General features: G+C 50.6%; 1 protein-coding gene and 1 long non-coding RNA gene across 4 annotated transcripts in view; one reads left to right on the forward strand and one right to left on the reverse strand.

Moving 5' to 3' along the window:
* Positions 1-15,693, forward strand: part of KCNJ5 (potassium inwardly rectifying channel subfamily J member 5) — a 33,210-nt gene extending 17,517 nt beyond the window's left edge. For 2 of the 3 annotated variants that reach the window (XM_055095083.2, XM_055095085.2), the window contains exons 3-5: positions 1,818-1,956; positions 3,492-4,438; positions 8,899-15,693. In XM_055095083.2, coding sequence (XP_054951058.1) covers positions 3,502-4,438; positions 8,899-9,221 — 1,260 coding nt within the window. In that variant the 5' untranslated portion in view covers positions 1,818-1,956; positions 3,492-3,501 and the 3' untranslated portion in view covers positions 9,222-15,693. The remainder of the gene's footprint in view (positions 1-1,817; positions 1,957-3,491; positions 4,439-8,898) is intronic. The other variant, XM_034934037.4, reaches the window with a different exon arrangement.
* A 599-nt stretch (positions 15,694-16,292) lies between these two features.
* LOC117975157 (uncharacterized) lies at positions 16,293-20,472 on the reverse strand. Its single transcript, XR_004665366.3, has 3 exons — positions 20,374-20,472; positions 17,735-17,808; positions 16,293-16,837 (listed from the first exon to the last, which is right to left on the reverse strand). It is a non-coding gene; the product is annotated as an uncharacterized LOC117975157 (long non-coding RNA).
* Between the last annotated feature and the right edge of the window lie 701 nt (positions 20,473-21,173).

Here is a 21,173-nt window from a genome sequence, read left to right on the forward strand (position 1 = left end):
CAGTTCTACAAAAACCCTAGCTTCAAAGAGGAAATGCTAGAATATCAACTATGGGAGGGCTGGCTCTGCGTTTATCTTCTTCACTGCTTTATGTCCAGCTCCTAGCACAGGGGTTTGGCTATAGTAGTTCCTCAATTAATGTGTGCTTAATGAGTGCATAATTAATAGAACGGATCTCGAAAACCTGATTAAAGAATTTCATCTCCATTGTCCCTGAAAATCCTTTTGACTTGATAGGCACACAACACTGGAAGCCTTTCAAGGATGGGGATTTTACTTACCTTTAAAAGAAATCTAAACAGTAGAGGCTGCATGCCGGTCAGCTCAATGCTTGCCCTGCAAATTGCCCACTGGGCCTTTAGCTATTTGTCTTAGATAATCTCTACCTCTCTTTCTTCATCTTTAAAATGGGGTTAATGGGATATTGCATTAAATTTCAATTTGAGGAGAGATATGAATACGTATGTTTATTTTATTTATACTTATGTTTGTATCATGTATTCTTTCCATGAATCCCTACAATTGGCTCCCAGGGCTGGAGGAGCAGAGGATATTATCTGGGATTTATAGCAGAGTAAACTGAGGCAAAGAAAGTTAAGTTTGTTTGTATTTGGACCACAAAGCTGGTTTGTTGGACACTGAGTTAGAATCCAGATGTTACCCTGGGTTGAGCAAGGAATGACTTCTGCGGATGATTCCAGCGCACAGGAATGCGTCCCAATATCAAATCAAAAGTAAACCGCCCTTTCCTATCTGCCAGACGCAAAAAGTTTTCCTATCTGGGCTGAAGTCTCCTAGAAAACATTTTCCCGTTTCTAGTACAGCACAAAGCCTTCGCCTACAAGAATGTATGCAAGTATGTTTAAAAATAAAGAAGGAAACAGTGCAGAAAATCAGCAGCAAGCTGTTTCCCCAAAGAGCTGAGTACAGGAGGATGTGAGCTCCCATGTGCCCCGGCCAATGACTCATTCTTGTGGCACTGTGCCTGCCCTGCCCAACCTCAGTGGCTCAGGGAGTCCGCAGCGGCACCCCCATTGGAAGCCTATCTTGGTTCCAACAGCCGGGGTGTCCAGAATACACGGGGCCTCGGGACAGCAGCATTTTCCATCATCTCTGAGCATCTGTGATTGAGTTTTCAGGATGAAGTCTCCCACTTAAGGCAGAGCAAATTCCTGCTTGGGATTCTGCAAAGATAGCCCCAAGCATTTTCCTCCTTGTCTCATTTATCTTTGTTAACTGCCACATGAAGGAGCAGGAAGCAGGTGGCCCTATGCAGAATGGGAAGTGGCCAATGGGCATCTGGGACAAAGCCCTTCAGATGAGCTTTTGATATGATGTTTTAAAGGTTATCTTGAAATTGCTATAATCACCCAGGCAGCACAGGAAAAGGCCTGCCAGGGTCATCTGACTCCCCAGGACAGCTGGAATCTACCTTGGTTTGCCATTAGGCAGTCAGCTCAGTGGTTGACAGACCTTTTTCCAGGTTGTTCTGCTGGGGACACAGCTTCCCGGTGTTCTGCCTGGTGGAACCTGCAGCTGGAGTCACCCTCAGAATGGTGGCAGGGGAATTCCTGCAAGGGACTGCCCAAACCATCCCCAAATGGGGTCAGTTGAGATTCCAAAGAAGAAATCACCAAGTTCCAAAGCACTTATTAGGGGAACTTACATGTAGAGCGCTGCACTGGTCCTCATGACAGACAGCAAGAAAAGAGGTGCTCCGCTTAAGTATGTCTGCGGCAAGGGCTCTGGGTTATGGAGTTATTTGGCCCAAGGTTGGGCTAATTCCTACATGTTTAGCAACATGTTTAATCTTTCAGTCTTATTTCAGGTAACAACCTAAACAGGGTTTCAGTGCCAGGGAATGTTTCCAGGGCTCAGGCCTGCAGGAAAAGACATGCAGCTGGCCAAGTGACAGAGCAGTCTAGGCATTCTGTGTTTCTCGATCAGGACAGATAAGTAAGTGGGGGTTCCTGGGGGACCCTATACCTGGGAGGGAGGGTAACTGCGAATTCAAGGAAGACTTACTTATAAAGAGGAAGAAGGGTTGAAAGATAGTATCCCTAAGGTGATGTTTCCCAGGGCCAGAAGCTCATAGAACTTTCTGAAGGGAGCAGGTCATCAGCCTTAGCATGAGCCACGGAGCATCAGTGTCTGCTGGCCGTTGTGTGGTGAGTGCTGTGGGTCAGCCTTTGGGCTGCAGCCAGATAAACCTAGACCCAAAACCTCACTTGGCCACATGCTAAGTGAGCTTCATTCTTCTCTTCTGAAAAATGGGGGGATAATAATGGTATTTATCTAACCATGTTGTGAGGATTAAATCAGCCAATGGATAAAAATTTCCTAGTGCAGTTCCTGGCTTCTGAGTGCTCAGAAATGTTGTCTGTTATTGTTAATTAAAGAGGTCTTTCCCAACTGAATGAGAGTCTTAAAGCTTGTTAAATGGGTTTTGAGGGGACTATCAGACACCTGTATTGCAGGTGTGTGGGTATCTCTTGGAAGTGTGGTAGGTACCCCCACAAAAACATTACGCCCTTTGAAGAGCTTTGGGGCCATTAACATCCTGTCCAGTTCCATTTCTTAGAGGACAGGGAATCAAATTTTCTAATGGCGGGCCTACAGAGCAATTTGTCATTTTAATAAGCGCTCAGATGGCTGCAGACTTCATACTCAGACGGTAGGGGTGACCAATTGACAAATCAGATACATGCTGCCTTTTCCTTTCTGTCTGCTGCTAAAAGACCTCAAGATAAATGGAGACAGCAAGGAATGAAAGAAACAGCACAGGCTTGGGCCAGATGAGCAGGAATCCAAAAATCAGCTCTGCCTGATATTTGGTGGCCTGGGTGTCACTTAACCTCTTTGGAAGCCCGTTTTTTTATTTATCCATCCAATTACTCAGTAAGTACTTTTTGAATACATCCATGTGCCGGACTGTGTTCTAAGTGCTTGGAATACCAGAGAACAAAACGAACACAAACTTATGCCCCTGTGGAGCTTACATTCTGATGGTGGGAGAGAGACTGTTTGAATTAAGCCTGATTCATAAGCAAACAACATAGTATTTATATAGTGGGGATTCCAATATCTAATGCCAGTGAATTGCTGTGGCGATAAGAAGCCACAATCCACATGTAATGCGTGGGACACAGTAGGTATTTAATAAACTATTGTGATTATTCTTTTTAAATTGCTCCCAGGTTTCTCAAACCCTTTCAACACTTAATGTGTAGTTTGCACCTAGATATTGTTCATTTATTCATTCAACAAACAGCTAGCAAGCATCTATTTTGTGCTAGACTCTGTACTAGGCACCAGGGATACAAAAGAACCCTATAAGAGAGTGAGGCCCCTGCCCTTGAGGATTTCACGCCCTGACCCCTGGATAACAGAAGAGAAGCCTGGGAGAGCCCCGGGGTGGGGGTGGCCTTCCATCTTGTGTTCTAGTGAATCAGAACAGCCCACTTCACTGATGGTGTCTTTTTAACTCAAAGCATCCCACCTATGGCTGGCGATTCTAGGAATGCCATGAACCAGGACATGGAGATTGGAGTTACTCCCTGGGACCCCAAGAAGATTCCAAAACAGGCCCGCGATTATGTCCCCATTGCCACAGACCGTACGCGCCTGCTGGCCGAGGGCAAGAAGCCACGCCAGCGCTACATGGAGAAGAGCGGCAAGTGCAACGTGCACCACGGCAACGTCCAGGAGACCTACCGGTACCTGAGTGACCTCTTCACCACCCTGGTGGACCTCAAGTGGCGCTTCAACTTGCTCGTCTTCACCATGGTTTACACTGTCACCTGGCTGTTCTTCGGCTTCATTTGGTGGCTCATTGCTTATATCCGGGGTGACCTGGACCATGTTGGCGACCAAGAGTGGATTCCTTGTGTTGAAAACCTCAGTGGCTTCGTGTCCGCTTTCCTGTTCTCCATTGAGACAGAAACAACCATTGGGTATGGCTTCCGAGTCATCACAGAGAAGTGTCCAGAGGGGATTATACTCCTCTTGGTCCAGGCCATCCTGGGCTCCATCGTCAATGCCTTCATGGTGGGGTGCATGTTTGTCAAGATCAGCCAGCCCAAGAAGAGAGCGGAGACCCTCATGTTTTCCAACAACGCAGTCATCTCCATGCGGGACGAGAAGCTGTGCCTCATGTTCCGGGTGGGCGACCTCCGCAACTCCCACATCGTGGAGGCCTCCATCCGGGCCAAGCTCATCAAGTCCCGGCAGACCAAAGAGGGGGAGTTCATCCCCCTGAACCAGACAGACATCAACGTGGGCTTTGACACGGGCGACGACCGCCTCTTCCTGGTATCTCCTCTGATCATCTCCCACGAGATCAACGAGAAGAGCCCTTTCTGGGAGATGTCTCAGGCTCAGCTGCATCAGGAAGAGTTTGAAGTTGTGGTCATTCTAGAAGGGATGGTGGAAGCCACAGGTAAGGCGCTTTGTCCTCCTCAGCCACAGGTGGCCCTACCTACACTTCAGACTTAGGCAACTGTGACTCCAGAAAATGCAGGTCTGTGCCTGAGAGTCCTGGGGTGGCGCAGGCAACACATTCAATCCCTAAATTGTGGTTTGAGGGGTACTGGTACTCAAGATTGAGTAATAGCAATAGCTAACACTGACAGGAACTTCCCAACTTTCAGGCACCGTCCTAAACAATAAACATCTATCATCTGGCCAAATGTCCTCCCACGCCCTATGAGATATAGTGGGTTATTGTTGTTGTTATTTTGTTTGTTTGTTTATTTTTGAGGCAGGGTCTTGCTCTGTCACCCAGGCTAGAGTGCAGTGGCCCGATCTCGGCTCACTGCAACCTCCACCTCCCGGATTCAAGCGATTCTCCTGCCTCAGCCTCTGGAGTAGCTGGGATTACAGGTGCCCGCCACTGCACCTGGCTAATTTTTGTATTTTTAGTAGAGACAGGGTTTCACCATGTTGGCCAGGTTGGTGTCGAACTCCTGACCTTGTGATCCACCTGCCTCGGCCTCCCAAAGTGCTGGGATTACACGCGTGAGCCACAGTGCCCAGCCAAGATAGTTTTTATTAAGGTACAGATAAAGACACAGGGACACAGACAGGCTAAATTATTTGCCCAAGAGCAAGCACTTTCGAATGATAGAGCTAGGATGGAAATTGAGACCAGGGACCCCAGAGCCAGCACTTGTTTCCAACAGGACAAACTGCCCCTTCTTGGGACAAGTGTTCTACCCAGAAGAGTTCCCTGGTCAGATAGCTCTGGTAATCACAGGGCGAAACAAAAGCGAACTGGTTTCTTTACAGTGGACTTCTCGCTCTCCTTACCCACTGAGTCTCATCACTGGGAGAGGAGGGGATGCAGAATTTCCTAAACTCAAAAGGTTCTCACCAACCCTTTACTTGGAGAGACCTTTGCTGCAGGGGAAGGGCTTTTGTGGCTGGGCTCCCTCTGGAGCAGCCAGCCCTCAGCATTCTTGCAGAAGGTTGGTTTAGTGAACCCAGGGCAGGTGAGGCTCCTTTCTCACAAAAAAACAGTGCATCCATGCTGAGGCATCAACATCCATGTATGCCCAAGAAAATGCCCTTTGTGTGGCCAGCATGGCACCTCCCTGCTCAGCTACTGACTCACCAGCAGCTGGTAGCCAAGGACCCCCCAGTTCCTCAGCCACTCAGCCATGGCAGACCTCTGTGAGGTGGCTCCAGGGAGTCCAAGGCCTGGGACCGCCTGAACTCTGGCAGAGAACCCTAGTCCCCACCCCACTCGCAGCAAAACCCCACATCCTGCATATTTCATTTCTTCCTCGTGCCTTCCTTTCTCTCTCTCTCTTTTTTTTCAACCAGGTACAATGAGCAGCTGGTCAGGCCCTAAGGATGGGTTCTAGAAACTCAGTCACGCTCAGAATGATGCATGTCTATTTTTCTAATTCTTGCAAATGACAGTGTAGGGCTGGCTTCAGTCTCATTTTACAGATGTCGAGGCTGAACCTAAAAAGCATTATGTAGACAGTGAGTGTTCATATTCAGCTCTTCCACTTACAAATCTGGAGCTTCTCTCACCACTCTACCCCACTAAAATACTAGGGGCCTGTCAGAAAGATGGTTAAGCACACATTCCAGCCCCCAGGAAGCTGGCTGCCGGGCAGGGGACTCAGACCCAGACTGCACAAGCCTTCCCATTTTGAAGTTGGTGGAACCAGGAGAGGGCAATGACAAGCTCCAGGGACTGGTGCCAGAGGTGGCTGCTCGGCCATCTGCTGGGGGCTGGAGTCTGGCAGGCAGCATATGGTGGCAGGTGGGCAGCCCCGGGGCCGAGGACGGTCAGGACTCAGGAAGCTTTCCCCCACAGAGCTAGGGGCTTGCAGGTCACCCTGCCCTTGCCTCCAGGGTCAGAATCAGGACACAGGCTGCATTTCAGGGGAAGAACTCCACTCTGAAGCCACAAAAAAGGGATTGGGTGAGAGACATGGGGTCAAATCATAGCACACCTGACCACTCTCCAAGGCCATCCTCACTCCCCAGCCATGCAGCAGGGAGAGCGCCCACAGGCTCGTAGTGGAGGGAGCCAGTGCTATCTGCTCCGCTGCACCCCCAACCACGCCTCCCTCAAAGTCAGGGGCCCGCCTTTCACTTGTCCTCACGGTTTGGCCTCCTTCCCCTCCCACAACCCGGGCTATGCTTGCTCTGTCCCACAAACTGTAGGGGAGATCCAGGGAGATAGGGCAGGAGACCCTGGCCCACATCTGTCCTGGATGTGGGTGGTTTGGTTGTCAAGCACATGCAGCCAGGTGTGGGCTGGGAATCCATGCCTCAGCTTGAGTAGCACAACTCTGCCGTATCCTGCCTGAGCGGGTTTGAGCAAGCTGCTTACCTTGTCAGCAAAGTGAGGAAAATCAATCTCTTAGGGCTGTTGGGAGGATTCAAGATGAAAAGGAGCTGTGCTGATCACTATACCTGACACCTGGGGAATCCTTTCCAAACGTATTGAGCAATGACAGGGACACAGCAGGATCTCTAGCTATAGGGCAGCCGCTGCCACACCCCATGAGGAGCAGGAGGATCCCAAAGGGGAAAGGTCCTGCCCATACCTTTTCCAAGGCCCTGGGAGCCTGCAGACGTCTGGCATGGTCTAGGCTGCTCAGGGCCCGGTTTGGGCCTCTCTGCCAAGGCTGTGGGGACAACAAGGGTAACGACTGAAGGGAGAGGCCCGGCCCAGGCAGGCATCACTGAGAGCAGAGAGCAGGCTGTGGGCCCACCTGTGTGGGTGCGCTGGGGCTGAGAAGCAGCCTTGGACCTGGGTCTGCTTTGTATGAGCCCCTCCCAGAGAAAGCCCAAAGTGGGAGCTGGAGACGGTTGCCTTCAGCACCCAACCAACACAGTTAATGCCTTCCTTGGCCAGAAGATTAAATATCAGAAAGCTGCTTTCCTGTGACCCTAAGCACAGAGGCCTCCTCATCCATAAACAAAGCTGCCCTCCTCTCTGGAGAGAAAGCAACACCTAAAAATAGCATAGGCATGGCACGGGCTGAGTAGACAGGGAAACGAGGCATTGGAGCAGCCTCAAATCAAGAAGCCAAGCTCTGTGTTTGCGTCTGCTCCTCTTCCTGTGTGTATGTGTGTGTGTGTATGTGAGTGTGGAGCCCTCTCTCCATATGTGTCCGCCCAAAACAATCCCCATATGTTCCAAATGCCTGTCAGATTCTCCGTGTTCATTCATGCTGAATTTATCTTTGCCCTTTCCTGCCTTTTTTCCCATCTTAATCTTCTAGACATGAATGCTGTTTTCAGGAACGGAGTCCCTACCTTCAACTATTCCAACATCTATTCACTCCAATCTCTAGGAAATGACTTTCAGAATCATGCATGTCGATTTCTAATTTTCTGCCACCACTACGCCTTGAACTCCTCCAGGGCAAGGACTGTGTCTTATTCAGCTTTACATTTCCACTATGCTTAGCACAAAGTAGATGTTCATGAAATGCTTGATGAGTGATTGGATGGATGAAGGAATGCATGAATGTATGGATAATTGGATGGATGGATGGATGGATGGATGGATGGATGATTGGATGGATGGACGATTAGGTAGATGAGTGGATGGATGGATGGATGGGTGATAGGATAGATGGATAGATAATTGGAAGGATAGATGAATAAATAATTGGGTGGATAGATGATGAATGATTGGATGGATGGATGGATGGATGATTGGATGGATGGATGGATGGATGGATGGATGGATGATTGGATGGATGGATGAATGGATGGATGGATGGATGGCTATATCTTTGCCCTTTCCTGCCTTTTTTTCCATATCTGGATGGATAGATAATTGGATGGATGGATGGATGGATGGATGGATGGATGGATGGATGGATGTATGGATGGATATATCTTTGCCCTTTCCTGCCTTTTTTTCCATATCTGGATGGATGGATGGTTGGATGGATGGATGGATGGATGGATGGATGGATGGATGGACGAACAGATGACTGGATGGATGGATGGATGGATGGATGATCGGATGGATGGATGAATGGATGGATGGATGGATGGCTATATCTTTGCCCTTTCCTGCCTTTTTTTCCATATCTGGATGGATAGATAATTGGATGGATGGATGGATGGATGGATGGATGGATGGATGGATGGATATATCTTTGCCCTTTCCTGCCTTTTTTTCCATATCTGGATGGATGGATGGTTGGATGGATGGATGGATGGATGGATGGTTGGATGGATAGATGATTAGATGGATGGATGGATGGATGGATGGATGGATGGATGGATGAACAGATGACTGGATGGATGGATGGATGGATAGATGGATGGATGGATGGATTGATGGATGAATGGATGAATGGATGGATAGATGGATGGATGATTGCATCATAATGCATGTAACTTCCGTTTCCCCAGGCATGACCTGCCAAGCCCGGAGCTCCTACATGGATACAGAGGTGCTCTGGGGCCACCGATTCACACCAGTCCTCACCTTGGAAAAGGGCTTCTATGAGGTGGACTACAACACCTTCCATGATACCTATGAGACCAACACACCCAGCTGCTGTGCCAAGGAGCTGGCAGAAATGAAGAGGGAAGGCCGGCTCCTCCAGTACCTCCCCAGCCCCCCACTGCTGGGGGGCTGTGCTGAGGCAGGGCTGGATGCAGAGGCTGAGCAGAATGAAGAAGATGAGCCCAAGGGGCTGGGTGGGTCCAGGGAGGCCAGGGGCTCCGTGTGAGGGGTGCAGCCTCCCTAAGACCTCCTGTCACTGGCTTCAGTGAACACAGACACTGCAGAGCCTGGGAGCAGGGGAGGGGAATAGTTGAGTGTGCTGTTTGGGGGCTCAGAAGCCATCAAGGCTGTGGGGAGGAACCATAAACCCAGCCCTCACAGCTCCCAGCACAGGGCCTCCCTGAGCCAGTGGCATCCTGCCTGGGCCCCCCATGGCAGTGCTGCCTCTTGTAGGTGCTGGCTAAGGGCCAGGCCAGGATGAGTTTCCCCATGGTGAATGTTACCGGGTGGCATCTGTTCTCTCCATGCCCTGGGTCACTTCCTTTTTTGGGTCTCAAAGACCCCTCCAGGGGCTGACACCTAGAGAGAACCATCACCTTGTCCCCTCATTCCTTCCACCCTGAGGCTTGCTGTGGATTCAGAGAGGAGACTTACCTGATGAGAGCTCAAACCTCTAGTCTGGGATGAGCTCACAGAGCCCTTATGAGTTAAGATCCATCCATATCACATAGGCAATTCCTTTTAAATCAGATACCAACGACCCATTACTGAGAGGTACAGAGCGTACAGCCCTTGGTGTTCTCTGCTGTTATCTGCCAAATGTGTGTGTTTTTCCTCTGCTGTGTTCTGTGTGTCCAGTGTAGCCTATTGGAGAATCGGTCTCATTAGAGTGACTCTTAGAAGGTGGCCTGGGACTAGACAGCCCCTCTGAGCACATGCATAGTGGCATCAGCAGCTTCCTGGCCTACTCCCAATCACACTGTGCCCTGCACCTCCCACCAAGGGGGAACCCCAGCAGCTGGGGCTTTGCTAGTGCTTTTTGGCCCAAGAATCTCAGAGTGCTTCTAATCATCACAGTAGTTTTTGTGTTTTGTTTTGTTTTGTTTTGTTTTGTTTTGTTTTTTTCACAATCTCAGCCAGCCTGTGGTGTGACCTGGGGAGAAAGTTGAGTGTCAGGGGACATGATGAGCCAGTTGGCCCTGAAACAGGAATGGGGCAAAGAGAAAGGAGAGCCAGGAGCATTTAAAAATCAGCATCTGGGCCAGGCAAGGTGGCTCACGCCTGTGATCCCAGCATTTTGGGAGGCCGAGGCGGGTGGATCATGAGGTCAGGAGATCGAGACCATCCTGGCTAACACGGTGAAACCCCGTCTCTACTGAAAATACAAAAAATTAGCCAGGCATGGTGGCAGGTGCCTGTAGTCCCAGCTACTCGGGAAGCTGAGGCAGAAGAATGGCATGAACCTGGGAGGCGGAGGTTGCAGTGAGCCAAGATCATGCCACTGCACTCCAGCCTGGGCGACAGAGCGAGACTCCGTCTCAAAAAAAAAAAAAAAAATCAGCATCTGCCCCAGTTGTGGCCAAGACACTCTGACCTCAGGGCTCAGCACCTTCACCATCAAGTTCAGCCTGAGCCAAGCTCCCAGCCCACTGCTGAAAAGCCCCTGGGCCTCCCTCCACAGGCAGAGTTACAACCGGGAGGGCTGGGCAGGGAGGGCAGGGAGGATGCCTGGGGAAGGCAAAGGGAATGGCTGCCCCTCCCAGGCTGGAAACAAGAGGGCAAGCGGGGTCAGCAGGAGAATTCGGGGGCAGGGTGAGTGTTAAGAGAAAAAGAGTAGAGAAGAGCCTGAAAATCAGCAACTTCCAGGGCTTTTCTGATCTGGAGGCCCAAGAGCAAGGGTGGAGGGGGGCAGATTGTCAGGTCCCGAAATGTGTGTTGACACACACGGGCTTCGGGTTAGCTGGCCTGACATGGAGATAGAGTGCCAATGTTCCCAGGCCACAGAATTATGGAGGCCTCACCCACAGTTTTCACAGCTCTCAACTGGCCTTTGAGAATGGAAGCCTTTTCCTGCCCTGGATATGGCGCTTCTTCCTGGGAGAGGAGCAGAGCCACAGAGAGGTAGGAAGTTGAGGCAGAGCAAAGGGAAGGCTTCAGAGCTTAGGCCCGGTTCATCTCAGATGTGTTTTCTAGGCCTGGGGCTGAAAGGAAGAGGAGTGGGGCAGCCTGGGACGGGAACTGCCTCTGTGGGCTGCCCACTCCCAGGGAGGGGCTCCGTAAGCTTTGCTCCCGGACTGGATCTTGAGAGGTGGGCAGGGTCTTCCCACCAGTGGCAGGGTGTGCAGTTGTGGTCCCAAGCCTTGGAGGGAATGGGGAATGGGCTGGCACCTGGCTCAGGGAAAGCAGAAGCAGACAGTGCCCCAGCAGGGGAGCTGCATGCCCCCAGGAGTCTCAGAGAGGCAGCCCATCACTAAGGCTGGGTGCCTTTCGGCAGAGCTACAGCTGGAGCCCTCCGGCTGAGGCCAGCACTCGCCTGGGACTCCCTGGACCCCAGGGTTACTAACAGCAAAACCATTCCACACCCCCTTGCCGGATCTAAGCCTGTCTTAGGACCAGTCAGTGCCCCCAGGTTAGAGCTCATGGGGGTCAACTAAGCGAGGGAGGGAAGGCGAAGGCAAAGCTGGCCTTGCACCTGGACAGCGGCCTGGCTCCTCCCCACACCTGCCTTCATTCATGACTCTGAAACATCCCCCACCTGACCAAGGGAGCCACTCTCCAGTTCTCTCACTCCACCAGGGCCCTCCATGAGCCAGGACCGGGTCACATCTCTCGGCCAAGTCTAGAAGCTCTGGGTAGAGGAGAGGAAGCGTGCAGAGGTTCCTCTGCCAAAGCTCCCTGCCTGGCCTGAGCCCGGGCATGCTGGGATTAGTGCAACACCGCCCCAGTGTGCCTCCTCTGCCTTCTACCATGCCAAAGCAAGAAGACTCCCCCTTCACATCCTGAGGAAATCCCCTTCCTGGTGACCAACTGATGCAATGAAAGTTTGAAAAGTTCTTCATTTTCTAGAAGTTCTTGAATAAACATGGACTTACTAAATGCAGAGTCTGATGATGGACAGAGTTTCAAGGGGTCACTTTCAAAACATTTAATTAATTTATTTATGTAGAGACAGGGTCTCGTTCTGTCGCCCAGGCTGGAGTGCAGTGGTACAACCTCAGCTCACTGCAACCTCTGCCACCTCCCAGGTTCAAGCAATTCTCATGCTTCAACCTCCTGAGTAGCTGGGATTACAGGCATAAGCCACCACGCCCGGCCATTTTCAAAACACTGCTCCTGCATACAAACCACTCAGAGGCCACTGTCCTTGGTTCTGTGATGGCTCTGAGCCCATGCCATCACATCTGATGGACCCCAGAGAGCTGAGCCGTGGTTTAAGATGGGGTCATGCGCTGGTCATTCCCACAGTCTTGAGTATCTCCAAAATCCCAAAGTGATATTTCACTTTCAGACCCTGAAAGTTTGGAGAGCTGGTTTCTTGCCTTAATTTAAGCTCTCTGAGAATGTCCCCTGTAGGGAGAAGCCTCCAGGAACTCAGAAGAGAACTCGTTCCCACTGGTTTTCCTTGCTCCATCAATCTGACGCCTGACAGATGTCACCACTGCCTGAAGGATCCTGTCCCCAGGCCAGGGCAGAATGGGCATTGCCTTTGACTCTCCCCTTCAGACTCCCCTCCCACCGGCCTCCTGTGTAGTCAGAGAACCCACTGCCCATCGCCTCCTGCTGCTGCTTTTAGGTTGAGGTCCTGGCTTGAGCAGTTACCTTGCTGGAGAAGAGGAGCCCCTGCCATCTGGGGAGCACTGTCCCTGCTAGTGATCTGTAACACTGGGGTGCTTTTTCACACCCCTTATCTCACGGCTTGCTTCCAGCCCCCATCAATCCTGTGCCTCATGTGAGGTGAGCCCCAGAGAAACTTAAATTGCTTGTACTGAAGTTGCCAAAAACCAAAAGTTGCCCATTGTCATTTTTAAGACTGTGCCCTGAACACACTTCTGCCCATGCGCCATGGAGCATCTGTTAGGCGCCTGCCGTGGGTCAGGCACTTGATTCTCAAAACACTGTCGAGAAGCTCTTACCAACGTGACAGTTGAGGCTGAGAGAGGTTCATGAGCTTGCTCAAGGCCACGGGTAGTAATAAGAGGCATGGCCTTGGTGCCAAGCGCCTCCCAGACAAACAGCCAGGGCCGTGATCCTGCCTAGACTCTCGCATCCATGGCACCACGCCGGGCCCAGGCAACAGAGATAAGGAGAGCCCTGGCTCTTGGGATGGGGTCGCGCCGATTCACGTGCTGTGCCGCGGAGCCCTGGCTTCCATCCGTGATGTGCCCCTGTGGCGGGATAATTGGGAAACAACCTTTTTCTGATTCCCAGAGAACTAATGAGCTGCAAAAAGAGATTAGACAGGGAAGAATTGCTTTCGGGGAGAAGCCACTTACTCAGCTCACCTTGGTTTTTGCTAACAACGTCTCCTTAAACTGCTGTCAAATCTTTTTCTCCCTGTGTAGGATTCATCAATCTTCATATGCAAAAGAACACCACTGCACTGCACTGCTAAAAATTCACACAATAAAATGGACTTTAACTTGCAGAGCTCTTTCTCATTTTAAACGGACGGCCACTAGTTGCCCGTTTAAACTCATTGCCAGTTGTAGAAACCTTCTCCTTCTTGGTTTTGTTAGCCTAAAAATGTAGTATCAACATCTAGACTGGTTTCGAGGTGGGAGAATGGGCAAAGGTGGGGAGGAGAGAGCCAGATAGGGGCAGCTGCAACCAGGTGTTGGCAGGCAGAGCAGGCGGCAGATGCGGAACCTATGAGCAGCATGGGTTCTCACACTAAGTCATTCATGCCACCCCCAAATAACTTCTGTACATTCTTTAATGTCAAATATTCAGAACCCACATTACCTATGTAATGAGTAACTTTAAAAATATCTACTTCAGAGGGCCCTTGGACTAGCATTCTGCTGCCAGGGCATACATTTGCAAAAGGATCGTTCTTGCTGAACAGTGGGAAAGGGGCAGAGGAGTCTGTGATATCTAATGTTGGCAAAGGATCTCAGGATCTTTCGAGAGAAGTCCCAAAGTTTCTGTTGAAAATGTCCTTAGCAGTAGAGGATGTAAGATTGGATTCTCTTCTGCTCTGGTCACCCCATGGCAATATCGAAGAGCCAATATTTACTGAAAATCCCTCAGGTACACCATACTGAAAGGATAAAGTGGCTCACCAGGGCTCTGATTCAAAATGAGAAGCAGTATTTCCAGTTGGGAAAGGCAGCACAGCTCTGATGTGTGTGGGGGCATTTCCCACATCTGGCCCCATGGCCCACCCACAGTAACCAGGCATCAGCAAATCTGTGCGTGGGACTTGGGCCAAAAGCACGTGCTGAGCCTCAAATTCAGCCATGAGCAAAACTACCTGATGACTCTGAGGGTGAATTGCCCTCAGGGTGGGAAAGACCCATGCAAAGGCCAGGAGCTCTGGGGATGGCCCTTGCCTGGGGATTGCACTACAATTACTGCTCATTGTCAGAATGGAGACATGAGGTCAGGAGAAACGATGAATCTGTGAATTTGCACATTTGTCAGTCAAGCTTGGATTGCAATTTGAGGAAGGAGAACTAGACACATAATCTAATAAAAGCAACAATCTGAATGTTACCCTTAGAAAACCCACTCGGGGCCGGCCGGGCACGGTGGCTCATGCCCGTAATCCCAGCATTTTGGGAGGCCGAGGTGGGCGGATCACAAGGTCAGGAGATCGAGACCATCCTGGCTAACACGGTGAAACCCCGCTGCTACTAAAAATACAAAAAAAAATCAGCCGGGCGTGGTGGCGGGCGCCTGTAGTCCCAGCTACTCAGGAGGCTGAGGCAGGAGAATGGCATGAACCCAGGAGGCGGAGCTTGCAGTGAGCCGAGATCACGTCACTGCACTCCAGCGTGGATGACTGAGCGAGACTCTGTCTCAAAAAAAAAAAGAAAACAAAGAAAAAATGAAGAGAAAACCCACCCAGGCCCAGAAGATGCGCTCTGCCGGTTCCAGTCAGAAGCGGACCAACGCCAACGCATGCAGAGCAGATGTCTCCTTAGGCCTTGTTAGATCCCAGCAATAAAGCGTGCTGACTTTCTTATGGTAAATAAATGTCTAGGAAGGAGTTTTGAAAACAGAAACATTGCTGACTTTTTCTCTAAGTGAGTATTTACGTTGACTCAGAAGCTGTTATTCAAATAACCTTGGCTCACTTGGTGGAGGCAAAAATCCTACATCCCAGAGGAGAAATTACTGAGAATCGGGCACATTAACATATACTTTGAGCTTCATTTTTCTACCAAGTAAGCAAAAGTGTAAGTAGAGAGATCCTCGGCTGTGCTGGGTGAGGCTGCAGCAGTGAGCGAGGACAAGGTGACGTGTAGGTTCACTGAGGACTCGTGTGTGTGCGCCCACTGGATGCCACATTCCAAATCACCTCTTTTATTTATTTATTTATTTTTGAGACAGAGTCTTGCTCTGTTGCCCAGGCTGGAGTGCAATGGCACAATCTTGGCTCACTGCAACCCCTGCCTCCTAAGTTCAAGCGATTCTCCTGTCTCAGCCTCCCGAGTAGCTGGGATTATAGGTGCCCGCCACCATGCCCAGCTAATTTTTTGTATTTTTAGTAGAGGTAGGGTTTCCTCATGTTGGCCAGGCTGGTCTTGAGCTCCTGACCTCAGGTGATCCACCCACCTTGGCCTCCCAAAGTGCTAGGATTACAGGCATGAGCCACCACGCCCAGCTCCCAAATCACCTGTTAAGTAAGCATGCTCATGGAAGAGACTGCAACCAGCCCTGTGTGATCTGAAGCATCCAGGGAGTAACCGTTTCCTTGCCTCACCATGTAGTTACCTGGGGAAGTGGGAAGGCATGACCACTCAGGAATGCACCAACCTTCTCTCTCCTTACAGAGGAGAGCCCGCTGGTTCTGGTTCATGGAAACAGCTAAGAAAGGGGGGAAAGCATTTACTGAACCCAGACTGTGCCCTGATGGATGAGAATGTGGCTGTTTAATCTCCTGGTGTCTTTCCCATTCAGTAAGTGCACTGGGAGAGGCTTCACACTCCTCCTCTTCAGATGAAGCACCCCATGGACACACCCTGTCTTCAAATATTAGATAAAATCTTGCAGGGAAGCTGCTCCTGTTTAGGTCTCCCAGAACCCCACAACGGCAGCAGCAGTACCCGGACATTAGTCCAGGAGCTGACCATCCTGATCATTCCCTTTGGAATCGGTGGAGCTTTGCAGGGCATTCCAACAACCATCTCACTGTGATAAAGGGTTAAAATGACATCTCAGAAGACACAGAGCCAACTCCACACAATGTCCAAAGGGTCTCTGACTTTTCATTACTTCAATTTTCCCACACATCCATTATTCAGCAAACATTTAGTGAGCACCTACTGTGTGCCCAGAGCAGGAAGAGGCACTGCACACTCAGCGGTGATAAGACTGTCTTAGTCCACTGGGGCTGCATTACAAAAATACCTTAGAGTGGGTAATTTATAAAGAACAGAGACTTCCTGCTCACAGTTCTGAAGGCTGGGAAGTCCAAGATCAAGATCAGGCCGCCAGCAGATTGGGTGTCTGGTGAGGGTCTGTTCCTCACAGATGGTGCCCTACATGTGTCCTCACTTGGCGGAAGGGGCCAACAGGCTCCCTGAAGCCTCTTCCATAAGGGCACTCATCCATCACGAGGATCCTCTTCCCACGACCTCATCACTGCCCAAAGGCCCCGCCTCCTAATGTCGTTACCTAAGGAGTTAGGTTTCAACAAAGGAATTTTAAGGGGACATAAATATTTAGACCATAGCAGAGACAATATGATCTCTTGCCCTCATGAAATTTTCTGTCTGGTGGGGACGGGGAGAGACACAGACAGAAAAAATACACAAATCAAAGAATTACAGTTCGCAATAAGGGCTATGAGGGAAACTAACAGGGGGCTGAGGTCAGGAACAGCAGGGCCGCCCCTGGGGAGGCCACAGGGACTGAGGCTCTAGGGGGCCTGGAAGCTGGACTTGAAACAGGAGCAGGAATGAGCTCCTCCGGCAAGGGCTCTGGGGGATCAGCCGTGTGTAAAGGTCTTGGGGTGGAAGGCGCAGCTGTATCCAAAGAACTGAAAAAAAGCCCAGGGAAGCAGCAGCCTTGGGGAAGGGGAGCAGGGAGTCAGCCCACGCCTGGCTGGGAGCTAGGGCTGAATTCAGATCTCATGCCAAGTTCAGGGGAAAGCACACCAGGGGGCTTATCCGGGGCGACCCGCTGTGAGTCCAACCTGAGATGGTGTGACCCTTCCTTTCTCCTGTAGGTCACGAGTCATCAGCCACATTGGGGCATGGTCTGACAGCTCTGTCTGGCTGTCCTCAACCCTGTCCTTTAAGGTCTAAAAGCCACAGGTCAATCTAAGTTCTTTTCATAAATATTTCCAAGTTGTAAACCCAGGAGTATTTCTGAGCCATCCTGGACAAATCCCTCCTAAGTATTATTGCACATGCCCTCTGTGTCAGAAGCTGGTCAGACTGTTCCAGGACCCTTCCCAGGGTCAGGGTCCATGGCCGATATCACTTGCTCCATTTCTCGCCTGCCTGCACCTGGGGAATGAGCTCAGCCACCCGCCTACGTGGGGTGCCAGGCGGCATGCAGACTCCTTACCAACGTGGAGAAGGCTTCCAGCTCACAGCCCTGACCTGGAGAGCTGCTTCCACATCCATTTCAATAGGCAGCATCTGAAAGAGAAAACCAGTCTCTTTTCAAGGCCCTTAAAGTGTTCATCTTGAAAGGGAAATTGCATTTTGCAAAGCACTGCTCATGCATCTGACATTTGTACATCTGGAAAACTGGGATTGCTTTATGTGGCGCCCAGTGAAATCCAGCTCCCCCTCTGCCTCCCACCCTCTCCCTTTCATGATCCTCTTCCCAGCTCCAATCCTGGACTCCCTGGGCCCTGGCCTCTGCCTGCAGCCCTCCTACCTTCTATGCATAATGCCCCATTTCCCAGCCATGTTAACCATCCTCCTCCGTGTATGAAAATCAGATTGTGGCCGGGTGCAGTGTCTCATGCATGTCATCTCAGCACTTTGGGAGGCCAAGGCAGGCAGATCATGAGGTCAGGAGATCAAGACCATCCTGACCAACATGGTGAAACCCCGTCTCTACTAAAATACAAAAAATTAGCCAGGCATGGTGGCACACGCCTGTAGTCCCAGCTACTCGGAAGGCTGAGGCAGGGGAATGACTTGAACGTGGAAGGCAGAGGTTGCAGTGAGCTGAGATCGCGCCACTGCACTCCTGGATGACAGAACAAGACTCCATCTCAAGAAAAAAAAAAAAGAAAGAAAGAAAGGAAATCAGATTGTTCTGTTAAAAAAACAAAAACCGGCAAACAGACAAAACCCTTTCAGGGTGGAGGGATTTGGGAGCTGATTCTTTTCACGTAGAATGAGGGTGTTCCTAGATGCCTTTCCAGGCCATCTTTTTAGGCTAGATGTACACTCAGCAAGCATTTGCCAAGCCCCTTCTGTGTCCCAAGCACCCCGCCAGGACCTGGGGAAACAAAGCTGACTCAGTCCCTGCCCTTTGGGAGCCTGCAGCCGAGCTGGAAGGAGGGTTCTGCGCTGATTGCTCTGATTCATTGCATAGAATAATTTTTGTTTGTTTAGAGACATCATTCTGTTTTATAAAGACAAATGTCCACATTGTTGGACAAGAACCAAGAACCAGGTTCTTGGACAAGAGGCAAGAACTGGGTAAAAACACATGGACACATTCATTAAAAAAAAAAAATAGTGAAAGAAGAGACTAAACACGCAGGTGTTGTCAACAAAAGCAATGATTTGCCATCAGGTCAGCCTTTATGATTTACACGTTTAAAATCTGCCATCAAAAGACAGTGCCAATTCCAGGCAAAACCTTCATCCTCTCCGCAGCTAGGGCTTGCAGAGCGCGCTCTGTAGGAGACTTCCCCTGAATCTCGGGAACCAGCCGTGCCCAGCACCCTGCCGGGGGCCTTCCTCGCCGCCTCTGTGCGCAGAGGCCTGTCTGCGGAGAGCTATTCTGGATCTCCTGAGGGTTTCCACTGGGCTCCTCCAGGCTACAGCACAGGCATCCCTCTTTCTTAGGTTACAGTGAACACAGTTCCCAAGATGTCTTTCATGCTCCAAGTTTTAAAAAAAGAAACAGAAATGAAAAGGAATCGCTGCCCTTCATCCTCCAACCTGAGAGAGGCCCCTGTGAACCTGAGAGAAACCCCTGCGGACCTGAGAGGCACCTGCCATCCCGCTTCTGTGCCCTCTGCCCCACCCTGCTGGCCCCCTGCGCCCTCTTAGCCACATTCCTGCCAGAGGCCAGCAGGGGACTGCACTTGCCAACTGGCCATGCGGGACAGTGGCTCCAAAGGGGCAAGAGAAGGCATGCGGGGGCCAGCTGGGTGAGAAGTGATGGCCACTTGGACTGAGGAGGCAGTGGAGCTACAGATATGTAGATGGATTTGACAGTTTAAGGGCAATAATTCACAGAACGATCAGATGGAGGCAAAGGGGAGCGTTCGGGAGGAGCCCGGGCCTCTGGCTTGCAGAAGCAAATGGACGGAGGCTGCACAATCCCTGAGCCCAGCTGCACTGGAGTAGAATCTAATTTAAAGGAGTTGGAAGGAGAATTGCGTGAGTTTGGCTTTGAGCCAAGCCCCTGCATTTGCACGTTTGCATCTGAGGACCCTCAAAAGCCAGCATTTGCATATACCTAGACCTCTGAAGACAGAACAGTGAAAGTCCTAAGTTTGGGAGTCATCAGGCTGTAAGCGGGACCTGAAGCTGAGTTCCTAGCTAAGACTGTCCTCGAAGGAAGCAGAGCATGGACAGAGAGGCAGGCTGGGACTGACGCTTCAAGGGCTCACTCACTGAATGGACAGAGGCTGGAGAGGAGGATGCCTCTGTCCATTCAAATGTTCTGTCCATTTGCTTCTGCAAGCCAGAGGCCCGGGTTCCTCCCTCACACTCCCCTCTGCCTTGATCCAATCATTCTGCGAATTATTGATTTTAAACTCTCAAATCCCCATAGCCCCGGCCTTCAAGCACTCTCCAGGTGTTAACAGGCAAGACCCTCCCAGAAACCAGCACAACTGCTGCTTCCATGGTCCCTGTGATTCTGGGGGATGCTGAGCAAGGATCCCACGGAAGGGTCATCAGTGGGGAACATGCCAGGGCCAAGCCCAAGGCTGCGCTGGTTTATGCACCTCCTGAGCAGAGCAGCCCTCACCATCCCCACCGCAACCCGTCTGCTCCCCGCAGACCCACCATCGCCGAGGACGGCCGAAGGACCTCTCCTGCAGCCCTGGGCTTCACTGACCCCGCTTTCTTCCCCTCTGAGTGCGGCCATGTCGCCTGCTGGCTTGCTCGTCACAGGATCTGGGCTGCTCTGACTTCCTCTTAATTAGCTCTTTTCATGTTGTAGCTTTGCAATTTCCCTTGATTTCCACTGCCCATTTAAATGCCTTATTTTCATTTTTGAAGCATTCCTTTAAACTTCCTGTCACTGCGTTGGTTTCTATTGTGATGTCTGACAGGTAGCTAGCTTAAAAGAGTGAATTTCCATATTCTCCTTACAGATTTGCATTTTCCCATCAACTGGAGAAAAGACAGTTGAATCAGTGAAATAGCTGGTGGGCAGAAAGGTGTGTGGAAGGAAACAACTGGCTCCTTTTGCAATATGAGATCTCAGGGGGGAAAATCTCAGACGCCAGCTGTGGGGGAAGAACTTCGTAGTTAATATAAACTTTGATTCCTACATTCCTACATCGCTGCCACCCAATGCACCCCATAGCCCTTAATTTGTGTTTGCCTCTGCCTAGGATAGCTGATTCTGGAAGATAATTCATAAGCAGCTTTGGCTGTAGTTTCAGTGGTATGTCCCATGTGGTTCCATTTCATCTTATTTGCTACAGGACGGTCTGTGCATCTGAGGAGTCAGTGCCCATCACTTCCGGGTGACCCTCCCTCCTTACCCCACCTTTCTCAAGAAAGCTTTCAGTTTCTTTAGCAAAACCCTTCAGCCAGGTTTCACAGACATGTCTGGCAGACTGTGACATTTTCACTCA

Source organism: Pan paniscus, chromosome 9, assembly GCF_029289425.2.
Source record: "Pan paniscus chromosome 9, NHGRI_mPanPan1-v2.0_pri, whole genome shotgun sequence".
In the NCBI taxonomy this organism is placed as follows: domain Eukaryota; kingdom Metazoa; phylum Chordata; class Mammalia; order Primates; family Hominidae; genus Pan; species Pan paniscus.